A 17,454-nucleotide genomic window follows, 5' to 3' on the forward strand; every position below is an offset into this window, starting at 1 on the left:
ACATTCCTCCTTTGATTTCCAAGTAATTTTATTCCAAAATGTGTAAGTTTGGCCTTTTCTAAAATGCAAACCTGATGGTTACAACTAAACCCTGGACAATGGAAACAATAGCCAAACATTGAACTGAGTGCAGCTGGGAGGTCAACATAAGGAGAGTGGAGTATGGGGACTGAAACATGACTTTAGGAATGCTCTTCTCCCTCAGTATTATAAGTCTACATCAAAAGAATGAACTCCCACCTCAATATAACATAACTTAATTCCAGAACTTGTAAAAAAGCAATGCAGAAATCAAGTGTGACATGCAAAAGCTCAACATTTTAAAGGAGGACAAAACTTTTTTATTTTAGTCAAATCACAACACTTTTTTTTTAAACTGTTGTCAGTGTACCCACAACTTACAGCTCCCATTTTCTTTTTAAAAGTTTGCTTGGGAATACAACTTTCCTTTTTCAAGCAGATGAAATAATCCCGCACTATTATTTCAACTAGAAATAAAAGTATTCCATTCCAACAAATAATAAGAATACATGAAGTTACAGCCAGCCAGACAGTTGACAGCCATGGAGTCTTCAACAGTTTATTAGAAATAATGTAGACATTAAAAAAAATCCCCACTGCTCTGAACACAAATTGAGGTTTTCAGGCTTATCATAAGCTGGTAAAAAAAAAAAAAAACCCAAGAGATCGAATAGTGTATTAACATTTTGTCACTCGCTTTCATACCAACAGTGCAAATACAATTTGGTCTAAATGTACAGATTGACAAGCAACAACGTACACGCTCTCTTACCCCTCCACATTAAGAGATGCAAGAGCTTTGAAGATCAAACAACCAAATGTACAGGCTTCACCCATTTTAAGTTTTAAAGGGGTTGCTAGTTTTAGCTAGGATACCTTGAACACTAACTAGTGATTAAATACAACAAAGTGAAGAGCATTAAACATTAGTGGAACATACCCTGAAGATACCCCTAGAGGTACAGCATGTTACCAATTTAAATTTTGAAAGCCAATTAGAACATTTCTTTAGCCAGTTCTGTTCCAGGCATAAAATCAGAAACTTTGTTTGCAGTCCACAATGTGAGGGGGAAAGTATATTTACCACTTCATGTAAATTGAGTTTTTCCACCGCAATATCTTATGATGAGGCAAAGAGGCGTTGTAAACCCTTTTATTGCAACTGTTTTGTATCGATTGCCTATACCTCAAATGTTTGTCTGTTTTTTATTTTGTTTTTGGAAGTCTGGAAAAACTTTTATGCATAACATTATTGCCTCACGTAGCTTAAGACTGCCCTGAACAATGGTATGCACCAATCAATGAAGCTGCTTAAAACAGGTTGAAGATGAATTAAAGGATGTATTTTCTGCCTTTAGAGCTATCAACTCAGAAATTCTTATCTCAATTATGAAATGTTGTGATGAAGTTCTTTCCCTAAACCCCAGCACATGTCAGTTTCTTTTATTCCAAGTCTGGCATTTCTGAAAGAAAAAAAAATGATTATGGCAATAGCGCTAAAACCAAATGGAGAAAAAATTATTGTAAACAACAAAACATAACTTTACCCACAAACAGCCTCATCTCCAAAGATACAATAATAAAATTAATCACTGAGGACCTTGCAATTTAGGTTCCACAATTCACTCACCCAAGGCTGACTACTCCAGTGAGAAATATACCCAGCAATACACTTTCCTCACCCTCAAGCGCACTGTACTCTGGATAAGCTAACAGGAGTGCCAAATGCTATTTTACATTTTCTCTATTACAGTACAAACTGAGAGAAATTACTGCCTCTGCTCCAAGCCTTCATTCCTAGTCAGAGGAATTGGTTGGCAATGTGCAAAGAAACTGTATGTTACTTATGTGAGATTCCTCACAGGGACTACTGGGGGAAGGTTGATTGGGATCAAGACCCTGAAAATCTTTGAGAAGGAGTAGTCCCAACATGTCTTAAAAGAAGCAGTCATCAGACCACCTCTGAAGAAGTATGTTTTGAGGTAGGCTGCAAGCATTTCTTTTTCAAGCCTGCAGCAGTTATGATTTAGGCTCCCAGAGCATTCTATTTTAATCCCTATACTATTTAATATCTATCTGAAACTGATGATTGACGTTGTCCAGGATTTTAGCACAAAATGTCAACATGAAGGTAACATACCCTTAATTTATACCTAATTTTGATGAGGCAGCAGGATGATTTCTACACTGTGGAAATAATGCAGTTTGGCATCGCTTTAACTGCCATGACTCCATCTTACAGAATCCAGGGATTGGTAGTTTTATGAGGCACCAGCATAACTTGGGAAATATTCATAAAAACCTGATACTTCGGCTAAATGTATGTACATATGCCAAATACATATAGAACAGAGAGTAACCAACTTACTTTCATCATCACTGTCTGGTGAATCCTGTAAAAAAGAAAATAAAAAGTTTAGAAAATAATGTCAGGTCCTAAAGTACATTACTTTTGCTTTTAAATCATGCAGTTTGCAAACTGAAAAACTATGTTGTAGATCTCCATAAGCAACAGTTTTGTTGTTGTTATGTGCCTTCAAGTAGTTTCCAAGTTATGGCAACCCTAAGGAGAATATATCATGTTTTTATTTTTTTAAAGATTTGTTCAGAGTGCCCTTAACTCTGCCTTCTTCTGAGGCTGGGCATAGCTTGCCCAAGATCACCCAGTGGGTTTCCATGGCCAAGCAGGGATTTGAACCCTGGTCTCCCAGTGTCTGAATCTAACACTAAAATCACTATGCCATGCTGGCTCTCAGACAAAAAAATTAGGTATCTAGAATTTTATCTAGAGAAAACTGTAGTTTGATATGGAGTCATGCATGCTTCACGTTAATGCCAAAGAGAAATTGAGCATGGGCTCAAAGGTTTATTTGCACTCAAAGGATCAGGTTTCAACATAGAGATAGGGAAGGATATTTGTGCCCATTCCCAAGTAAACATATAAAATAAGTGGAATTTGAAAGAAAATATGCTCTCTCCAGTTTCCAACAGAAATGGTACAAATGACAATATATAATGTATATTAACATACACCTCAAAAAGCAAACACAAAGGTTCAGAGTATGAAATGCAGCTACTCACATCATCTGCCCCATCTACTTCTGGCAAGTCTACATCTTCATCACCACCCATGTTGTTCATCATCTAGATTACAAAAGAGAGAGGGGGGGGGAATTCAGTGAAGCCTTGCCTTTTTTGACCTGTTTTACATGTACTTAAAACACTTGTTCATGCCAACTATCAAACACATTCCAAACTGCTAAATACCCACTTACTTCAGAAAAGCGATCAAAATTGGACATATCTTCATCTGAATCATCTTCCCAGTCTTTCCAGTTGTTGAAGTCCACACTGAGCCAATTGAGCTGTGGATATAAAAACCAAGTAACATTCAAGTTAAGCAGGAAACTGTGAGGGTCGGGGGCAGGGCATGTTTACAAAGAATATGAGAAGTTTAGAAGCTCCCAAAATGCACACTATTCCTCTCGTTATTTTATATCCTCAAGGAATATTTCCACCCTTAGGGAAGCTAAATGGGTTTTGGGTGTTTGGGACTTTCCTCCCCATCTCATTCCCACAGGCCTCTCTATATGTCTCCCTCCCCCACCCCACAAAAAAACAAAACAAAACAAAAACAACACCAAAGAATATGGCTTCCAGTTCTCCACATCTTAGTTTAGGATTACTGAAGGTTGTGGGATTAATTCCACAACTGGCAGAATCCACCGCTGGCAGTAGACATCTTTTGCTGGATCCTTTTCAATGTTCTAAAAAACTGAAGGGGGTGATGACTGTACAAGATGTCCAATTACTTTTCATTTTGGCATTTATTTACACATTAGGTGTTCAAACTCAGGGTCACTATACACAGAATAGGCTCTTTCTCTCCATCAATAGCCAAGAATTGGGAGGGCTACTACTCTCTCAAGAAGAGTGCTCTCATCAATCCACAGTGACTTCCCTTACTGCCTGTCATTCTAACCTGATTTGAGGAAAAGCCGCTAAGAAGCCTGTTACTGTACTTAAGGAGTGTGTTTGTATGGTGACAACAACAACAACATCTTGTAGCTGACATGGACCAGATGTTTACCATGCTGCAAGTTAGGGCTGCATAACTTAATAAGCTGAAACCACCCTCTATGCAGCCTTTGGTTGTTTCTGTTATGGAAATTCTAGATTCAATGGGCACATTGCTAACCCATATACAGAGCACTGAACTGAAGAATGTAATTTACAGCTCATGAAATGGCTATGAATGCTTCCCATAGCCTTCTGCCTGCCCAGATTTCTCAGTTAGTCTTTTACCCAACATGCTAATTCCTAAAAATGGAAGCTCGTGTTTAACTAATGTCATATTTGAATAAATTTGTATGTGAATTGTTGGCTTTCAACTAGAAATTAAGATAATTTATTGAGTTTACAATGCTAAAAACAGTTGTTATTCAACTTCTTCGTGTAGCTACTAAAGATCCTCTGCTTCAAACTGCTAGGCAGCATGGAGAGCTGTAGATAAGGTGATGATTTATCTTAACTACAGAAAGGAGATAGGTGTTCGCAGGAGACAATTTGTCAAAACAAGAATGCATGCAAGGCAATTAAATTTTAAGTATTACACACCAACTATCCGGCTACATTCTGTGTCTTTACAGATGGGGAATTAAGGAAATTTCAATTGGCTGAGCCAGCAGAATCTTTTACTGGTCTTAAAACCAGGTCTGAGGCTTAATCCCAGCAGGCCCAACCTAAGGTTTCTACACTTGATTAAGCCTTTCCACAACAGAGCTGATGTCATTATTTATTGAGCCAGTCACAACATAACAACTACCAGCCCGTTCCAGTCTTAGACTTCAGTTTCAATCTATGAATCATTTTTCTTTCTTTTGTTTTTTATTTTGATTCCCTCTATTCCCTCTTCTCCACTTTCTTTCCTTCTTTCTCTGCTTTATTTGTTTCACTGTATTCTATAAGTTTAGTCTTATTAGAGTTCCATTTATTTTATCTATTTCAACCTCCCCCCCTGCTTTTTAAGAGTGTCCTGTGAGACAAATAAGTTAAGGAGAGGGAGAACAATGGAGCAGTGGATCACAATGTTTTCTTCAACTAGAAGTCCATGCCTTTTCTTTTTGTTTTCCCCCTTCATATCTTTTGGATTTTTATTATTTTAGTTTTTGAATTTGTTTAAGTGTTTTGGAGGGAGGTAATCTGGGTAACAAACAAACAACCCCAAGTACATTCTAAGTTAAAAGAATATAAAACAAACAGCTGGTATAAAGCTGCCACTGTATTCTTACAAGAAACCCATCTAAAGACAGGGGATGCAAACAAGCCTTCAGAAAAATTGTACCAGTGAGATCTGTTACAAATATTTCTAGATGGTGTAAAGGAGTGGCATTTCTAATCTGTAAAAAATCCAAATGGGTGCTTTTTGATTTCACTTGAAAGATATTTAGAATAATTAAAAGCCTGATTAATGGTTATGGGCCTAATAGTGAGGTACCAGAAATGTTTCATAATTGTTTTATTAACAAAACAATCCACAGCTAGAACTACTTTACAGGCATATAAGAATGAATATGGTTTAACTGATTTTACCCAGAAGATAGGGTAAAATGAGAAATGTCCCAACAGGATTCTAGCAATCAAAGATGAAAGCTATATATATATCCTACGAAAATAAACCTTCAGTGTTTAATTTTTTTTTTTGGCAAATCTTTATTGCTTTGATAATGCAATTGACCAACAGGATATAGAGACTTCCTTGAACTTTCCTCATCTTAGCGTATCACAAAAACAATTTCTTTTGGAACTACAGATATAAAGCAGTACATTGAAATGAGTATTACCTTTGCCCGCTCTTTTGTTAACCGTGGCCACGACTGGCCAGATTCCCCTTTTCGTAAACAACATAACACAGATCTGTCTGTTCTTTTATGCTTTGATTCCTGAAAAGAAAGAATGATTGCAAACTCCCCCATTTAAAAACATTCAATCACTCAGATCTAATTCTACAGTATCAACAGCTAAAAAACAGCATTCTGCCCTGCAGAGAAGCCAAGGTGATGTAGTCATATAAACTAGGACTCTGGAAGACCAAGGTGCAAATCTCTGTTCAACCATGGAAACCCAGTGGGTGACTATGAACAAGTCACACTTTCTTGTCTTTAAAGCTGACTTGGATCCCATCCCAGGAGAAAGGTGAAGCATAAGTTCAATAAATAAATAGTTAAATAAATACATAATAAAATGAAGGAAGGCAATGTAAGCTTCCTCTGAATTAATATTGATAAGAAAACCTAGAGTAACATTGCTATAAGTCTGAGATGACTTGAAGGCACACAACAAGCAGCCCAAGCCATGTAACGAATTGCCTCAAACTATGCCCCACCAGCTACATTAGCCATCAAACTGGTCATAACCAATAGAAGTTAGACATGAATGTCTTCACCAGTAGTATAAACATAGTTATCAACCTATAGTCATGAAACTTGCAATTATTATTAATTTTGCAACCTTTTTTCCACTGGGACCTTATCTGAATAGAATGAGGGGTCTGGTGGGGCAGAGGAGTAGGAAAGAAAAGAACTGAAGTACATCTAATGACACAGACCACTTCTTACTCAAATGCCTTGAACAATGACCGGAACATAATACAGTGAGCAAATTAAGAGAGAAAAACTGCATACTGCACTCTCTGGTAATTACCAAAAGTTTACAACATTGTGATTATGCATGTGGCCATAGAAAAATCACATGTGAAGCTACAAAACTGCCTCCTAGATACCAATGCACAAAGAACATCCCACCAGTCCATGTTTTCAAAATACTCAGTACCACACAACCTTCTCACATAACATAAAAACAACAGGTAAAAATCACCATCTATTAAGTTATCGGCTTACTAATAACATACAGCCTAATGCTACTGTGACCCACTAAAAGCAAGCATTGGATAGAAGAAGATGGGAAACTTACATTTGGATCAATAGAATTATAAAGGTCAATTTCATTTAAATGCTTGAAGTTATCATTTCCTCCGAGGCAACTGCAGAAAATGGGAGGAAAAATGTATACTGTCAACATAAAAGAGCCATTTTATTCCAACAGATTTGATTTCTGTTCACAATCAACTTTCAAACTGCTTACCTGAACGTAAGTTTGGATTTTTCAAAATTTACATTAACGTCCTTACTGTCTTCAACACAGAATTCAATAAAGACATAGTCCTTTCGGTCATACCACTTCGCAGAAGCAGGCTGCCTAGAAAATTAGAGAATTTGAACTTTGAGAAACAAAAATGTAAACAATAATTTCACAAATTAATAAATAGCTTAAACTAAGTATCAATGGTGTCTTATCACATAGGTTTGCGTTTTTGAACAGGCTCTTAAGAACGGACCAGATTTTAAGGTTCTCTAACCATTTTACCATGCTTTTCTAATAAATGCAACTTTGTGCATATGATTGGTAGATGAAGCTATAGCAGAAAGAGCTGAAAGCAGATCACTCTTCCGCTATCCTCATAGGGATCTTCTCCCAATATCATGGTGAGGCTTGCTCCCAGAAGTAAAGGATGACTATGAGGAACTCAAGGAGGTCAATCAAGAGAGGAGTTTAAGACACATATAGGTGTATCTCAGCAACGGGATCACCAAGAAGGCTACAAACAACAACACTGCAGTTTAGTTCGCAATGGGTGGATAAAATTCAGTTTAGGTCACTGATTCTCAAAGGGGGGGAACGGGACTGTAATGACTGGACCACCAGTCATTTGAGGACTCCTCCCAAACTACAAAGGGTTAAGCTGGGGGGGAGATATACGCTAATGAGAGCTTACATCACATGCTAATGAGAAGTTACATCATAGCTGACCTAAGGCCCAACTGGCCAATCAGAGAGTAGGGCCGGGAGTTTCGAGAATCCTTCACCTGAGGTCTTTAAAAGGCCCTGAGGCCATGTGGTCTTTAGTCTTTTGTCTTCTTGTTTTGGGAGCCCAGCTGTTGAGCCTGTGCCAGAAGGGCAGGCTTAAGGGAAGCAAGTTGAGCTAAACAATGAGAGCCAGCTCCTTGCATCCAAAACCCATCAAGGACTGCAAATCCCATCTCTGTATGAGTAGCTTAGGAAATGTGTTAGCTAGTGCATCTAGGCTTTTGTTATGTTAACTTTTGGCTTGCCTGAAATGAATATGGCTCCAGGGATCATCACAGGGACACATGAGATTTAGAGGCCCTGATTCCTCCTCCTCTTCCCAAACCTTTTTATGTGTAAAATTTACACGTGTTGACTTAAACATTGAATTTATTTAAATAAATCGATTCTAATTTATGTTATTTCCTCATAAAATGTTAAAATATGAATGAGTGCATGAAAATACACCCATTAAACAAACAAAATGTTTTTATTAATACACTATGTTGAACGTTGGATTACAGTCGGCCCTTATTATAAACGGATTTTTTATACATGGATGCAAGCATACACGGTTTGAAAATGTTCCAAAAAAGTATAAATTTACCTTGATTTTCCATTTTTTATAAGGGACACCATTTTGCTTTGTCATTATATTTAATGGGACTTGAGCATACACGGATTTTGTTATACACGGGGGATCTTGGGGTGGGGTTTGATGTCTTTATGTAAATGTAAAGGGAGGTCCCAAGAGTAAAAAGTTACAATATCACTGGTATAGGTTCTTCAAAAATGTACATCACAGAAAGTTTTAATTAGATCTATCTTCTCAAACTCCCCTCCCCCACCAAGATGTACAATGAATGTCAGAATGTTTACTAAGCACTTTCTAAAATGGAAAGTCCACTGTTTTGTAAAGTACATATGAAGGCAATATTTGGCCAGGCTGAGTATTCCTTGCTTAGGGAAAACCCTATGAATTTTGTGGGGTCACCATGAGTTGACAGGAGACTTGAAGGAGAGAGAGAGAGAGAGAGAGAGAGAGAGAGAGAGAGAGAGAGAGTGCGTGCACACACATACACACACTAGCTTTCTAGCTGAGGCAAAAGCATCCAGTAAATTGCTTTTAGAGCCTGAATGATCTCAGAGTTTAATTATGTACTTTCCTACAGGTACTCATAGTCTGTTCAGACAAATACTATTTCAAGTCTTCCATCTCTAATATGTGGTTTAATTCTTCCTCTTCCTCCTCCTCTCTCTTTTGCTTTTTACAAATGCCAAATCAGCAAGCTTCAAAGTAACCAAAGGTTATGTTAGATTCTATGTTACCAAATAGAAAACATAAAGGATCTTTTTCCCCTTCAAATACTGGCTTTTAACATTTCATATAATACGATTCATCTTTCAGTTTGGTATTTTGGATATTTGCTATCTTGTCAAGTAAACAAGGAGGTTGTTAGCCAAGGAACACACACAAGGAGATACACTCAATCCCCTTAAGAACATTGCTGCCTGCCTTGCAGCATGACAGAACTGACAATTCCATTAATATTGCAATTCATACAAAGCTGCCCCCCCCCTTTTAGGACGCCACAATAAATCAAATGACCACAATGATATGAACAGTCTGTTATGTAAAGGCACCATCTCTACTAAGAGATACATCTGTGCAAATGCTTTTAGACTGGGAGTGAATCATTACAATGGTCATGAAAGGCTCACAAGCCGAACCATGATGCTGTAGTTATGACTGTACAGTACTGTGTATTGTAACATCCTAGAACAGGAAGCAGAATATAGGACTTCACAAGTTCATAACATACTAACAAGTTCTGTTGAGCAGAACAGTGTGTGTTGAAGCCACAGCAGAGTCAACCTTTGTTGCCATGGTCTTGATATAAACAATGGCAAAGCCAGCATTACAGGTTAGGTGTTACAATCAAAGCCGTGAACTTCCAGAAAGCAGAATGCATCACCATGACATGACTTCTTCCTTCAGTGACTTTCTATCAAAGCTCTGTATTGCATCTTAATCCCCAAGTTGTTGCGCCTTCAAGTTATTTCTGATTTAGGGCAACCCTAATGTGAACCTATCACAGGGTTTTCTGGGACTGAGAATGTGAACAAGAATCAAACCCTGAGTTGTAATCCAACGTTCAAACCACTACACCGCACTGCCTCTCTAATTCCTTTCAAAAGGTCTTCACAATGACTGCAATTTCTACAACTGGTAGCATTCTCATTTGTCTTCCATAAATCTCCTAACCAATGTATTTAGAGGACAAAAAAGTCTTCACATTCAAAAGAGGGGGAACCCCCTCCCCCCAATTCATTCCAGAGAATCCCAGTTCAGCTCAAGGGATAGTGGCTATCAAGTGGTATTTATAAGCTCCCTTTTTAACACGCATATGGCTGCCATTCAAGAGATTCTATTTTAAAATGCTAATTTGACCAACATATTTGTTGTACAGTGGCTACAAGATCCCACCTGTTCTTGGACGCCAAGCAGGGTCAGCCCTGATTAGTACTAGATGGGAGACTGTCAATGAATATCAGGTGCTATAGGCTATACAGTATTTCTGAGGAAAAACTGGCAAAATCACCTTGTACCATTTCTTGCCTAAGAAAACACACAGAGATCACACACAGAGACAGGTTTTATACCGGTTATGTAATTCAGAATTGACAACTGTTCTAAAAGAATGATCCCTTTGACTTGTGACCAGTATAAAGACACTCCTATGATTTATGGTGATTCCACTTAGGAATTTCAACCAAAATGGAAACAAAGAGAAATATCTTTCTTATGAGTTTCAGTTATTGAGCTCATTTCAGAGTCCAACAAAGCCCTGAACTGAGTACACTTAAGTACAATTTTAGACATCCTTGAGTCTATATTTGGTGGGGCTGCAAAAGCACTAAGTTTTGACAACTATGTCCTGGCACCCACCCAATCACTTCAGAAAAAAAGTGGTGGGGGCAAATTCATTTTAAGGGCAATTATAGCATAGTACTGTGTCCACAAGGGCTTGGGGCATACAAGTATTTAATAGCAAATCAGTTGCAGAAGCAAAAGAGGTGATGGGTGTAAAAATGCTTCATGTAACTCTGAAATTAACCCCCCCCCCCCAGAAGTGGACAGTTGGGTTTGCATCCTGCAATATTCTATGTAGCAATGGCAATGAAGCCACCTGCATACAGGTTGAATCTCCCTTAACCAAAATGCTTGGGATCAGAAGTGTTCTGGACTCTTGGGGTTTTTAGAATACCTGTATTTACATATATGTTCATAACAATATACTGTATCCTGGAGATGAAACCCAAGTCTAAAGACAAAATTCATTAATATTTCATAAACACCTCATACACATATTTATAACCTGAAAATAATTTTATACAATATTTTTAATAACTTTGTGCATGTAAGAGTTTTGGAAAAGTTTGGTTTTTGGAGTATTTTGGATTTCAGAATTTCAGATAAGGCAGACTCAACCTGTATCGGTCCTTCTTCACGCCTATCTGGATGCAGCTTAAACTTCTCCCTCACTCATATAGCCACATACTCTGCATCAGTGATTTCCAACCTTTGGTCCTCAAGAGCTTTTGGACTTTCGTTCCCATAATTCCTGACTGTTAGCCAAGTCGGCTGGGACCTCTGGGATCTGAAGTCCAAAACCAATAGAGGACCAAAGATTGGGAACCACTGCTCTGCATCATGAGCAAACTCCATTGTGCATGCATATTTCCAGACACAAAATGAAAAGCTATGGCTCAGTAAAACGGCTTGCTTTGCAGCTGGAATGTCTTACGGTCTTAAGGTCCCTAGCAGCTAAAGACAAAGGTTGGAGAAATCCCCAAAAGCTACTGCCTGTTAATGAAGGCAAGACTGAGTTAAATCTGACTCAGTACAATATGTTCCTATATTCCTAAATTCTTCAATGATGTTCTTCTCCTAAGTCACACATATACTCAGATACACTAGTAAACATGTGCTCTTATTATACCTGCAGAATTTTTAATTCATGGTCCAGATTCCCCACTTGTACTTACATTCACCTCTCAATGCAGAATACTCAGACCTCCACATGGAAACTCAGTTAATCTTCCCTCAAACCCTACCCTTTAAAAGAGCTAACAGATCCTTAGTGGACAGTGCTTCTAGTGTTAAGAACTGAAGCCACATCTCAGCCCTTCTTGTGCTAAATGCTGCCTGCTTCATTATCTTTTTGCATCAACTATTTTTCCTATTACAGTGCGTCCTCGCCTTACGCGGGGGATCCGTTCTGGATCCCTCCACGTAAGGCGAATTCTGCCTATGCTCGAGCCCCATTGGAAACAATGGGGCTTGTGTGCGGCGGCGCGGGTGTGCGCGGGGCGCAATGGGTGCGCACGCCCATTCAATTGAATGGGACGCGCCGCCCCTTCCGCCCCGCCGCTTGAGCGCATACGCTCAAGTCCACGTATGGCGCGCCCACGTATGGCGTGGGCCCACTGTACTAGAATTTGTTACATATAGGTGGGTTACAGACTGCCATAAAGTACACGCTCCACGCGTACTAGGGTTAGGAAGGGCTGTATTAGGGTTAGGAAGGGTCTTACCTTCCTCATGGCCCTTCTTCTTAGTACGCGCAGAGCACGTCCTTAATGGCAGCGCCTATCCACATAGGCGCCACCATTTTGACGTCTTGTACGCATAGCATCCAGACGTGTCGCGGTGGAAGTGATGCCGCGAGGGCGTGCTTTGCCCCTCACGGCGCCACTTCCACGTTTTGAAAAGGAGCACCACTTCGGCGCTCCTTTTTCGCTGCGCCAGGAAGCCTCGCGATCTGGCCGCTGGGGCTTCCCTCCACAGCGAATGGTGGCAGTGGGAAAACAGCCGCTTGAGGGCGGTCTGTAACCCGCCGTACTCAACATTTTCAAGAATCAACAGGTGATACCATAGTTCTAGTAAGTCATGAATTTTATAGATAGATAGATAGAGAGAGAGAGAGAGAGACAGAGAGCTGTCCCTCCAAATTATCTTTCAAATCCCATATCCATTGTTTTCGTCAGCTCCTCCCAAAAGATGTGGCAATTCAATGGTAGAATGAAGACTATTAAGATGTTGGCTATGATGATCAAGATAGTCTAATAACATTATCCTATGCACATTACAGCACCAAATCTTTGAAGGATACATCACACCTTTATTCTTTGTATCTACATACTCACTGAATCTTTCATCCTGAAATTCATCCTGGTGGAGATGATCAACTGGACAAACTGGCCCTTCATTACAATGATGTCCTCAATATACTGCTTTACTTTTCCTCTTGGGTAGTGAATAGCTAATGAAACAGATTATTTGAACCTAAGGACAGCACTGCAATGGGCTTTCAAGCCACCCTGGCCATTACTGGGAGAAGAAAAAGTGGTCCCTCATCTGCCTTGCAGTCATATGACTCTAACCTATGGAACTGAAAAAGAGTTGCTGAGGCACAATGCCATCTGCTTTTGGCTTCAGGGTTCCTAGTCAAACTATGTATGTTGAAGAAACTGTCTTTCTGTACAGATCAAATTCTGACTCTAATCCCTCAGTAACAGTTATTCCTTTTGTGCTGGGTAACCATTTCATTTTAGTTAACACAAGTCACTACTGGTACCCCAATTCAAATAAAAAAAGGATGGGAAACAAATTCAAGAGTGAAGAGGTTATGTGACACCATCACATGCTCTATTTCAAGTAGATCAATGGTGACATCTAAACCAAACCACTTTACAGACTGTTTTCTGTACTTACAGTGCATTTGTTAAACATTTACAAAGTGAGCTTAACTCTGCAGGAATATCCCATTGTCAGATTACTATTCAGCACAGGTATTCTTGACAGAACTATGTGAAAGCAGTTTATGATTTCATTTGCTTTTAGGAACTTTGGATTCATAGGAATTCCTACACAAACATGATGACTTGGATCATCAGCAATAGAGTAACTTTCAACAGGCTGTTTATCCAAGAAACTGAGAGAAAGTAGAAGAAACAAAATTAATAGGACCTAACATATGGTTTCTGGGGCAAGTCTTAGTGCAACTCTTGACACCAACACAAAGGAATTACCAGTTATAGTCCCAAGAGGGTTGACAGAAACCAGGGACACATGCTATGTAGTAGCATACAGTGCTTGATAAGAACAATCAAGCTGATAGGCACAAGGAACAGGACTTTCTTAGTGGCGGTCTGCTGCTTGCAGTACTTTATTCCAATTGATGTCCACAATTCCCTATTATAACAAGCCTCCAAGCAGGCCTGAAAATCTTATCTTTTCACCTTGGTGACATCGTGTAGAAGATACTAGCTTGTTTTAAGTGTTTTGGGATTTTGTCTTACTTATATTTTATGGTTTTAATGTTTTATTCCACCTGAGGATTTTCTCTAAGAGCTGGCCTGCAAGTATTTCAAATAAATAAATAAACAAACAAACAAATAAACAAAATAAATAAATAATAACAGATTTGATTTTCTGCCTGAGCCCTGAGTTTATGTATTCACTTTCCCTTCATTTATGTTCCAATTCCTCCGTTTACCAGTGCTTGGTTTAGTCAAATTGTGATATAGTGATACACCCTAAGCATGCAGATTATGGTTTACCCAAACACAGCTAGCTCAAAAGTAGGCTTCCAAATCTGATTTAGAGGCAAATGAACACTAACAAGAACCACAATTTGTGTAATTCATTGGTAGCAATGAACGATGGTTGGACCAAGCCAATATGTTAATCAGAGCATTCACAAGGGGAGGAGGATGGGGGAAGTTCACAAGACCAAGGCTAAGATATGAACATCCAAACTAGGATCTGCTGTTGTGAAGCACTGTTTCCAATCATATTTCATCTAGTCATTAAACCCTTATTTCTTTCCAAACCAGTTGGACATCTTTATTCAAGAAAACAACAGCAATAATCTGGTCAAGGTCACTGAGTGTGAAGAGAGACAAAACATCTCTGGTGCTTCTTGGCCCCTCAAGGTAAGTTTTTGTGGTTTCAAGAAGAACACACAGATTTTACGGATCAGCATTTTATTTCACTCTCATGTTTCAGGCATTGTGCTTACTCTATTTCTTTCTTTTACTCTGTGTACAATAGTTTCCCTCACACTGCTGAATCTGGCCTTTCCTCCCTGAACTTTACTGTCTGGTCTCTCTGCTTTAACCCCATCTATCTATCTATTCCTCAAGTTGGCATGCAGATACCCCTGCACAAGGCGGTCTGGGTGCAGGCAGCTCCTGTGCGCAAGGTGAAGCAGCTTGAAGGTCCAATCCAAGACAGGCATAAGAGGAACATGTCAGGACATCTGTGAGCTTTCCTAAAACCATAGAGAGCAACAAGTAATGAAACCTGGAACATTCTCCAAACAGGGAAGTGCAGGAGCAATCACTCCAAAGTCAGTGCGGACACTCTTGCTGGGCCTTAGCTGTTTCTGGAAAGAAGGCAATGCCTGCCTCAAAAATCCCCTGTGCAGCTATGACCAACAGGAACCCACTCTCCAATGGGAGGCAAACTGGCCACTCAAGAACTTGAACATCGAGGCCTTTCCCTTCTTAGAGGAGAAAAGGTGCTGATCTGCATGTTGTTTACCATTTTTGATACTGTATTCATTAAGTGGAATGCTTCTCCTAATGGGGAAGAAAGAGCATGTTTAACCTGCAGACCAGTGCTCTCTCTCAGGCTTCTTTCTTCGTCTGGGAAACAGGCACCCAAAGTGGTTAATCTAATCTAACTAGGAAGTGAGTTCAAGGCTATGACAGCCGTGTCAGTCTGTAGGAATCAGGATGCAGAGAGGCGCCTTTGAGAGTGAATAAAGAGGTGGGTGGGCAGCATGGGCTTCCATAGAGTTCAGTCTAGGAAAGCTCCTGCTGCCGACTGCTTTCTTCCAGTCAGTCTCCCTACAGAATAGTTAGGGACATTAAAAGAAGCCCACTATGACAGCCTTCTAATCCATCATGCCACCCTGGTTTCAGTTTCCTAATCCCAGAGACTGCGGGAGGCCCTCCTCCTCCTCCTCCTCCCTCCCGCCATGAGCTCCCAAACTAAAACCGGCAGCCCTTCCCCCTCCCCTCCGTCCACATGGCTGACCCCGCAGTCCCTGCGAGGCCACGCCGGAGCCGCCTCCACTCTCCTCCCCCTGGCCGAGCCTTTCGGGGCCAGGCAGGCGAGGGAGGGAGGAGGCCTGTGGCTTGCGGGAGGTAAAAAGCCTCCCCAGAAGTCCCGCTAGCCAGGGGCCAAGCCGGGCGAGGCTTCTTCACAAGGGCCGCCCAGTCCGTGGGGGAAGAAGAGGCCCCACGTTCGGCCTCACAGCCTGGAAAGCCCCCCCCCCCCCAGACACCAACTACCCAGGGCTGTGCGGATCTGTCTAGATACAGGCGTCTCTAAGGATCCTTCTACCTACATCTCCACCACAGAGGCCCCGGACTATCCCCCGAAGGAGCCCAGGGGGGAGGCAGGAAGCAGACACCAGCCTTTTTTATTCATGCTCCCCGGCTTCCTCCAGGGCGCCTCTGGCCCTCCTTCCTTCCTTCCCACTCACTCACTCACTCACATGGCGGGCGGCGTTAGCGGCGGCTCTGGCTCCTCTTCTCCGCTCTCTCGGGCCTGAAGGTCTCTCGGCAAGGACGGCGTCGGCGAGGGCAACGGCGCTGGCCTCTCCTTCCTTCCTTCTTCCTCCCTTCCCTTCTTTCCTTCTAGCTCTCTCTCTCTTTCTGGGCTCAAAGGCTGAGGCCTGTTACCCACAAAGCAACGCGCATGCGCGCCCTACCCCCCCTGCGCGCGCGCTCCTTCTCCAGCAACGGCGGTTTCCCAGCGGCTGGTGACGCAGCAAAATGCCCACTCCCCTCCTCCTGCTCCTTCCTTCCGCCGGCGCGCCTCTGAGGACTCGCTATGGCGCATGCGCACCTCTCCCTCTCTTCACCACGCACCAGCCCTCCCTTACAGCCAGACGTTAGGAAGGGCGCATGCGCGTCACACGCCGTTCTCAACGACCCGCTTAGCAAAAGCCTCCGATGACTCGCTATGGCGCATGCTCCCCCTGTCTTCCCCAACTCCCTTACAACCAGACGTTAGGAAAACGCGCATGCGCGCCACTCGCCGCTTTGCCGGCCTGAAAGGCGCGCTTAGCAAGAGCCTCCCATGGCTTGCTGTGGCGCATCCAACCCTCCCTTACAGCTAGACGTTAAGAGCGCATGCGCATCACTCGCCGCTTTGCCGGCCTCAATGGCGCGCATACCAAGAGCCTCCCCCGATGACTCGCTGTGGCACATGCGCACCCCGTCTCTATCTCTGTCTTCCCCCTCCCCCACTAGATGCTCGCGCGCTCTCCCTGCCGCCCGACGCGCAGGCGCAAGGTCATTTTTCTCAGTCGTCTCCCCCTTCTCCCTCTCGTGCGATGCGCAAGCGCAGTGCTGTCTTTCGCGCACGTTCTCTCCCTTTCGAACTTTTTTGAAAACTCTCCTCCTAACTGACCCCTCCACCCGTTGCCACAAGCCACACCCTCCCCG

The 17,454-nt window shown here is 41.5% G+C and overlaps 1 protein-coding gene across 2 annotated transcripts; it reads right to left on the reverse strand.

The window, feature by feature from the left end:
• Positions 1–314: 314 nt before the first annotated feature.
• PTGES3 (prostaglandin E synthase 3) lies at positions 315–17,154 on the reverse strand. 2 transcript variants are annotated; one of them, XM_042452221.1, is made up of 8 exons: positions 16,500–17,154; positions 7,165–7,278; positions 6,994–7,063; positions 5,865–5,963; positions 3,297–3,386; positions 3,103–3,165; positions 2,390–2,414; positions 315–1,484 (listed from the first exon to the last, which is right to left on the reverse strand). In XM_042452221.1, coding segments are annotated over exons 1-8 (483 nt in total). In that variant the 5' UTR covers positions 16,502–17,154; the 3' UTR covers positions 315–1,464. The 2 variants fall into 2 exon arrangements, with proteins under 2 accessions (XP_042308155.1, XP_042308156.1); XM_042452222.1 differs by lacking the exon at positions 16,500–17,154 and adding an exon at positions 16,350–16,368.
• Positions 17,155–17,454: the final 300 nt, after the last annotated feature.

Source organism: Sceloporus undulatus, chromosome 2 (assembly GCF_019175285.1).
Source record: "Sceloporus undulatus isolate JIND9_A2432 ecotype Alabama chromosome 2, SceUnd_v1.1, whole genome shotgun sequence".
Taxonomy (NCBI): domain Eukaryota; kingdom Metazoa; phylum Chordata; class Lepidosauria; order Squamata; family Phrynosomatidae; genus Sceloporus; species Sceloporus undulatus.

Coding starts and splice junctions, on each gene's coding strand:
- PTGES3 (XM_042452221.1), bottom strand. Junction 2,415..3,102: donor AAGTAGATGGGGCAGATGAT/GTGAGTAGCTGC, acceptor TCTTTTTTACAG/GATTCACCAGACAGTGATGA. Junction 1,485..2,389: donor ACCAGACAGTGATGATGAAA/GTAAGTTGGTTA, acceptor TTTTTCTTTCAG/AAATGCCAGACTTGGAATAA.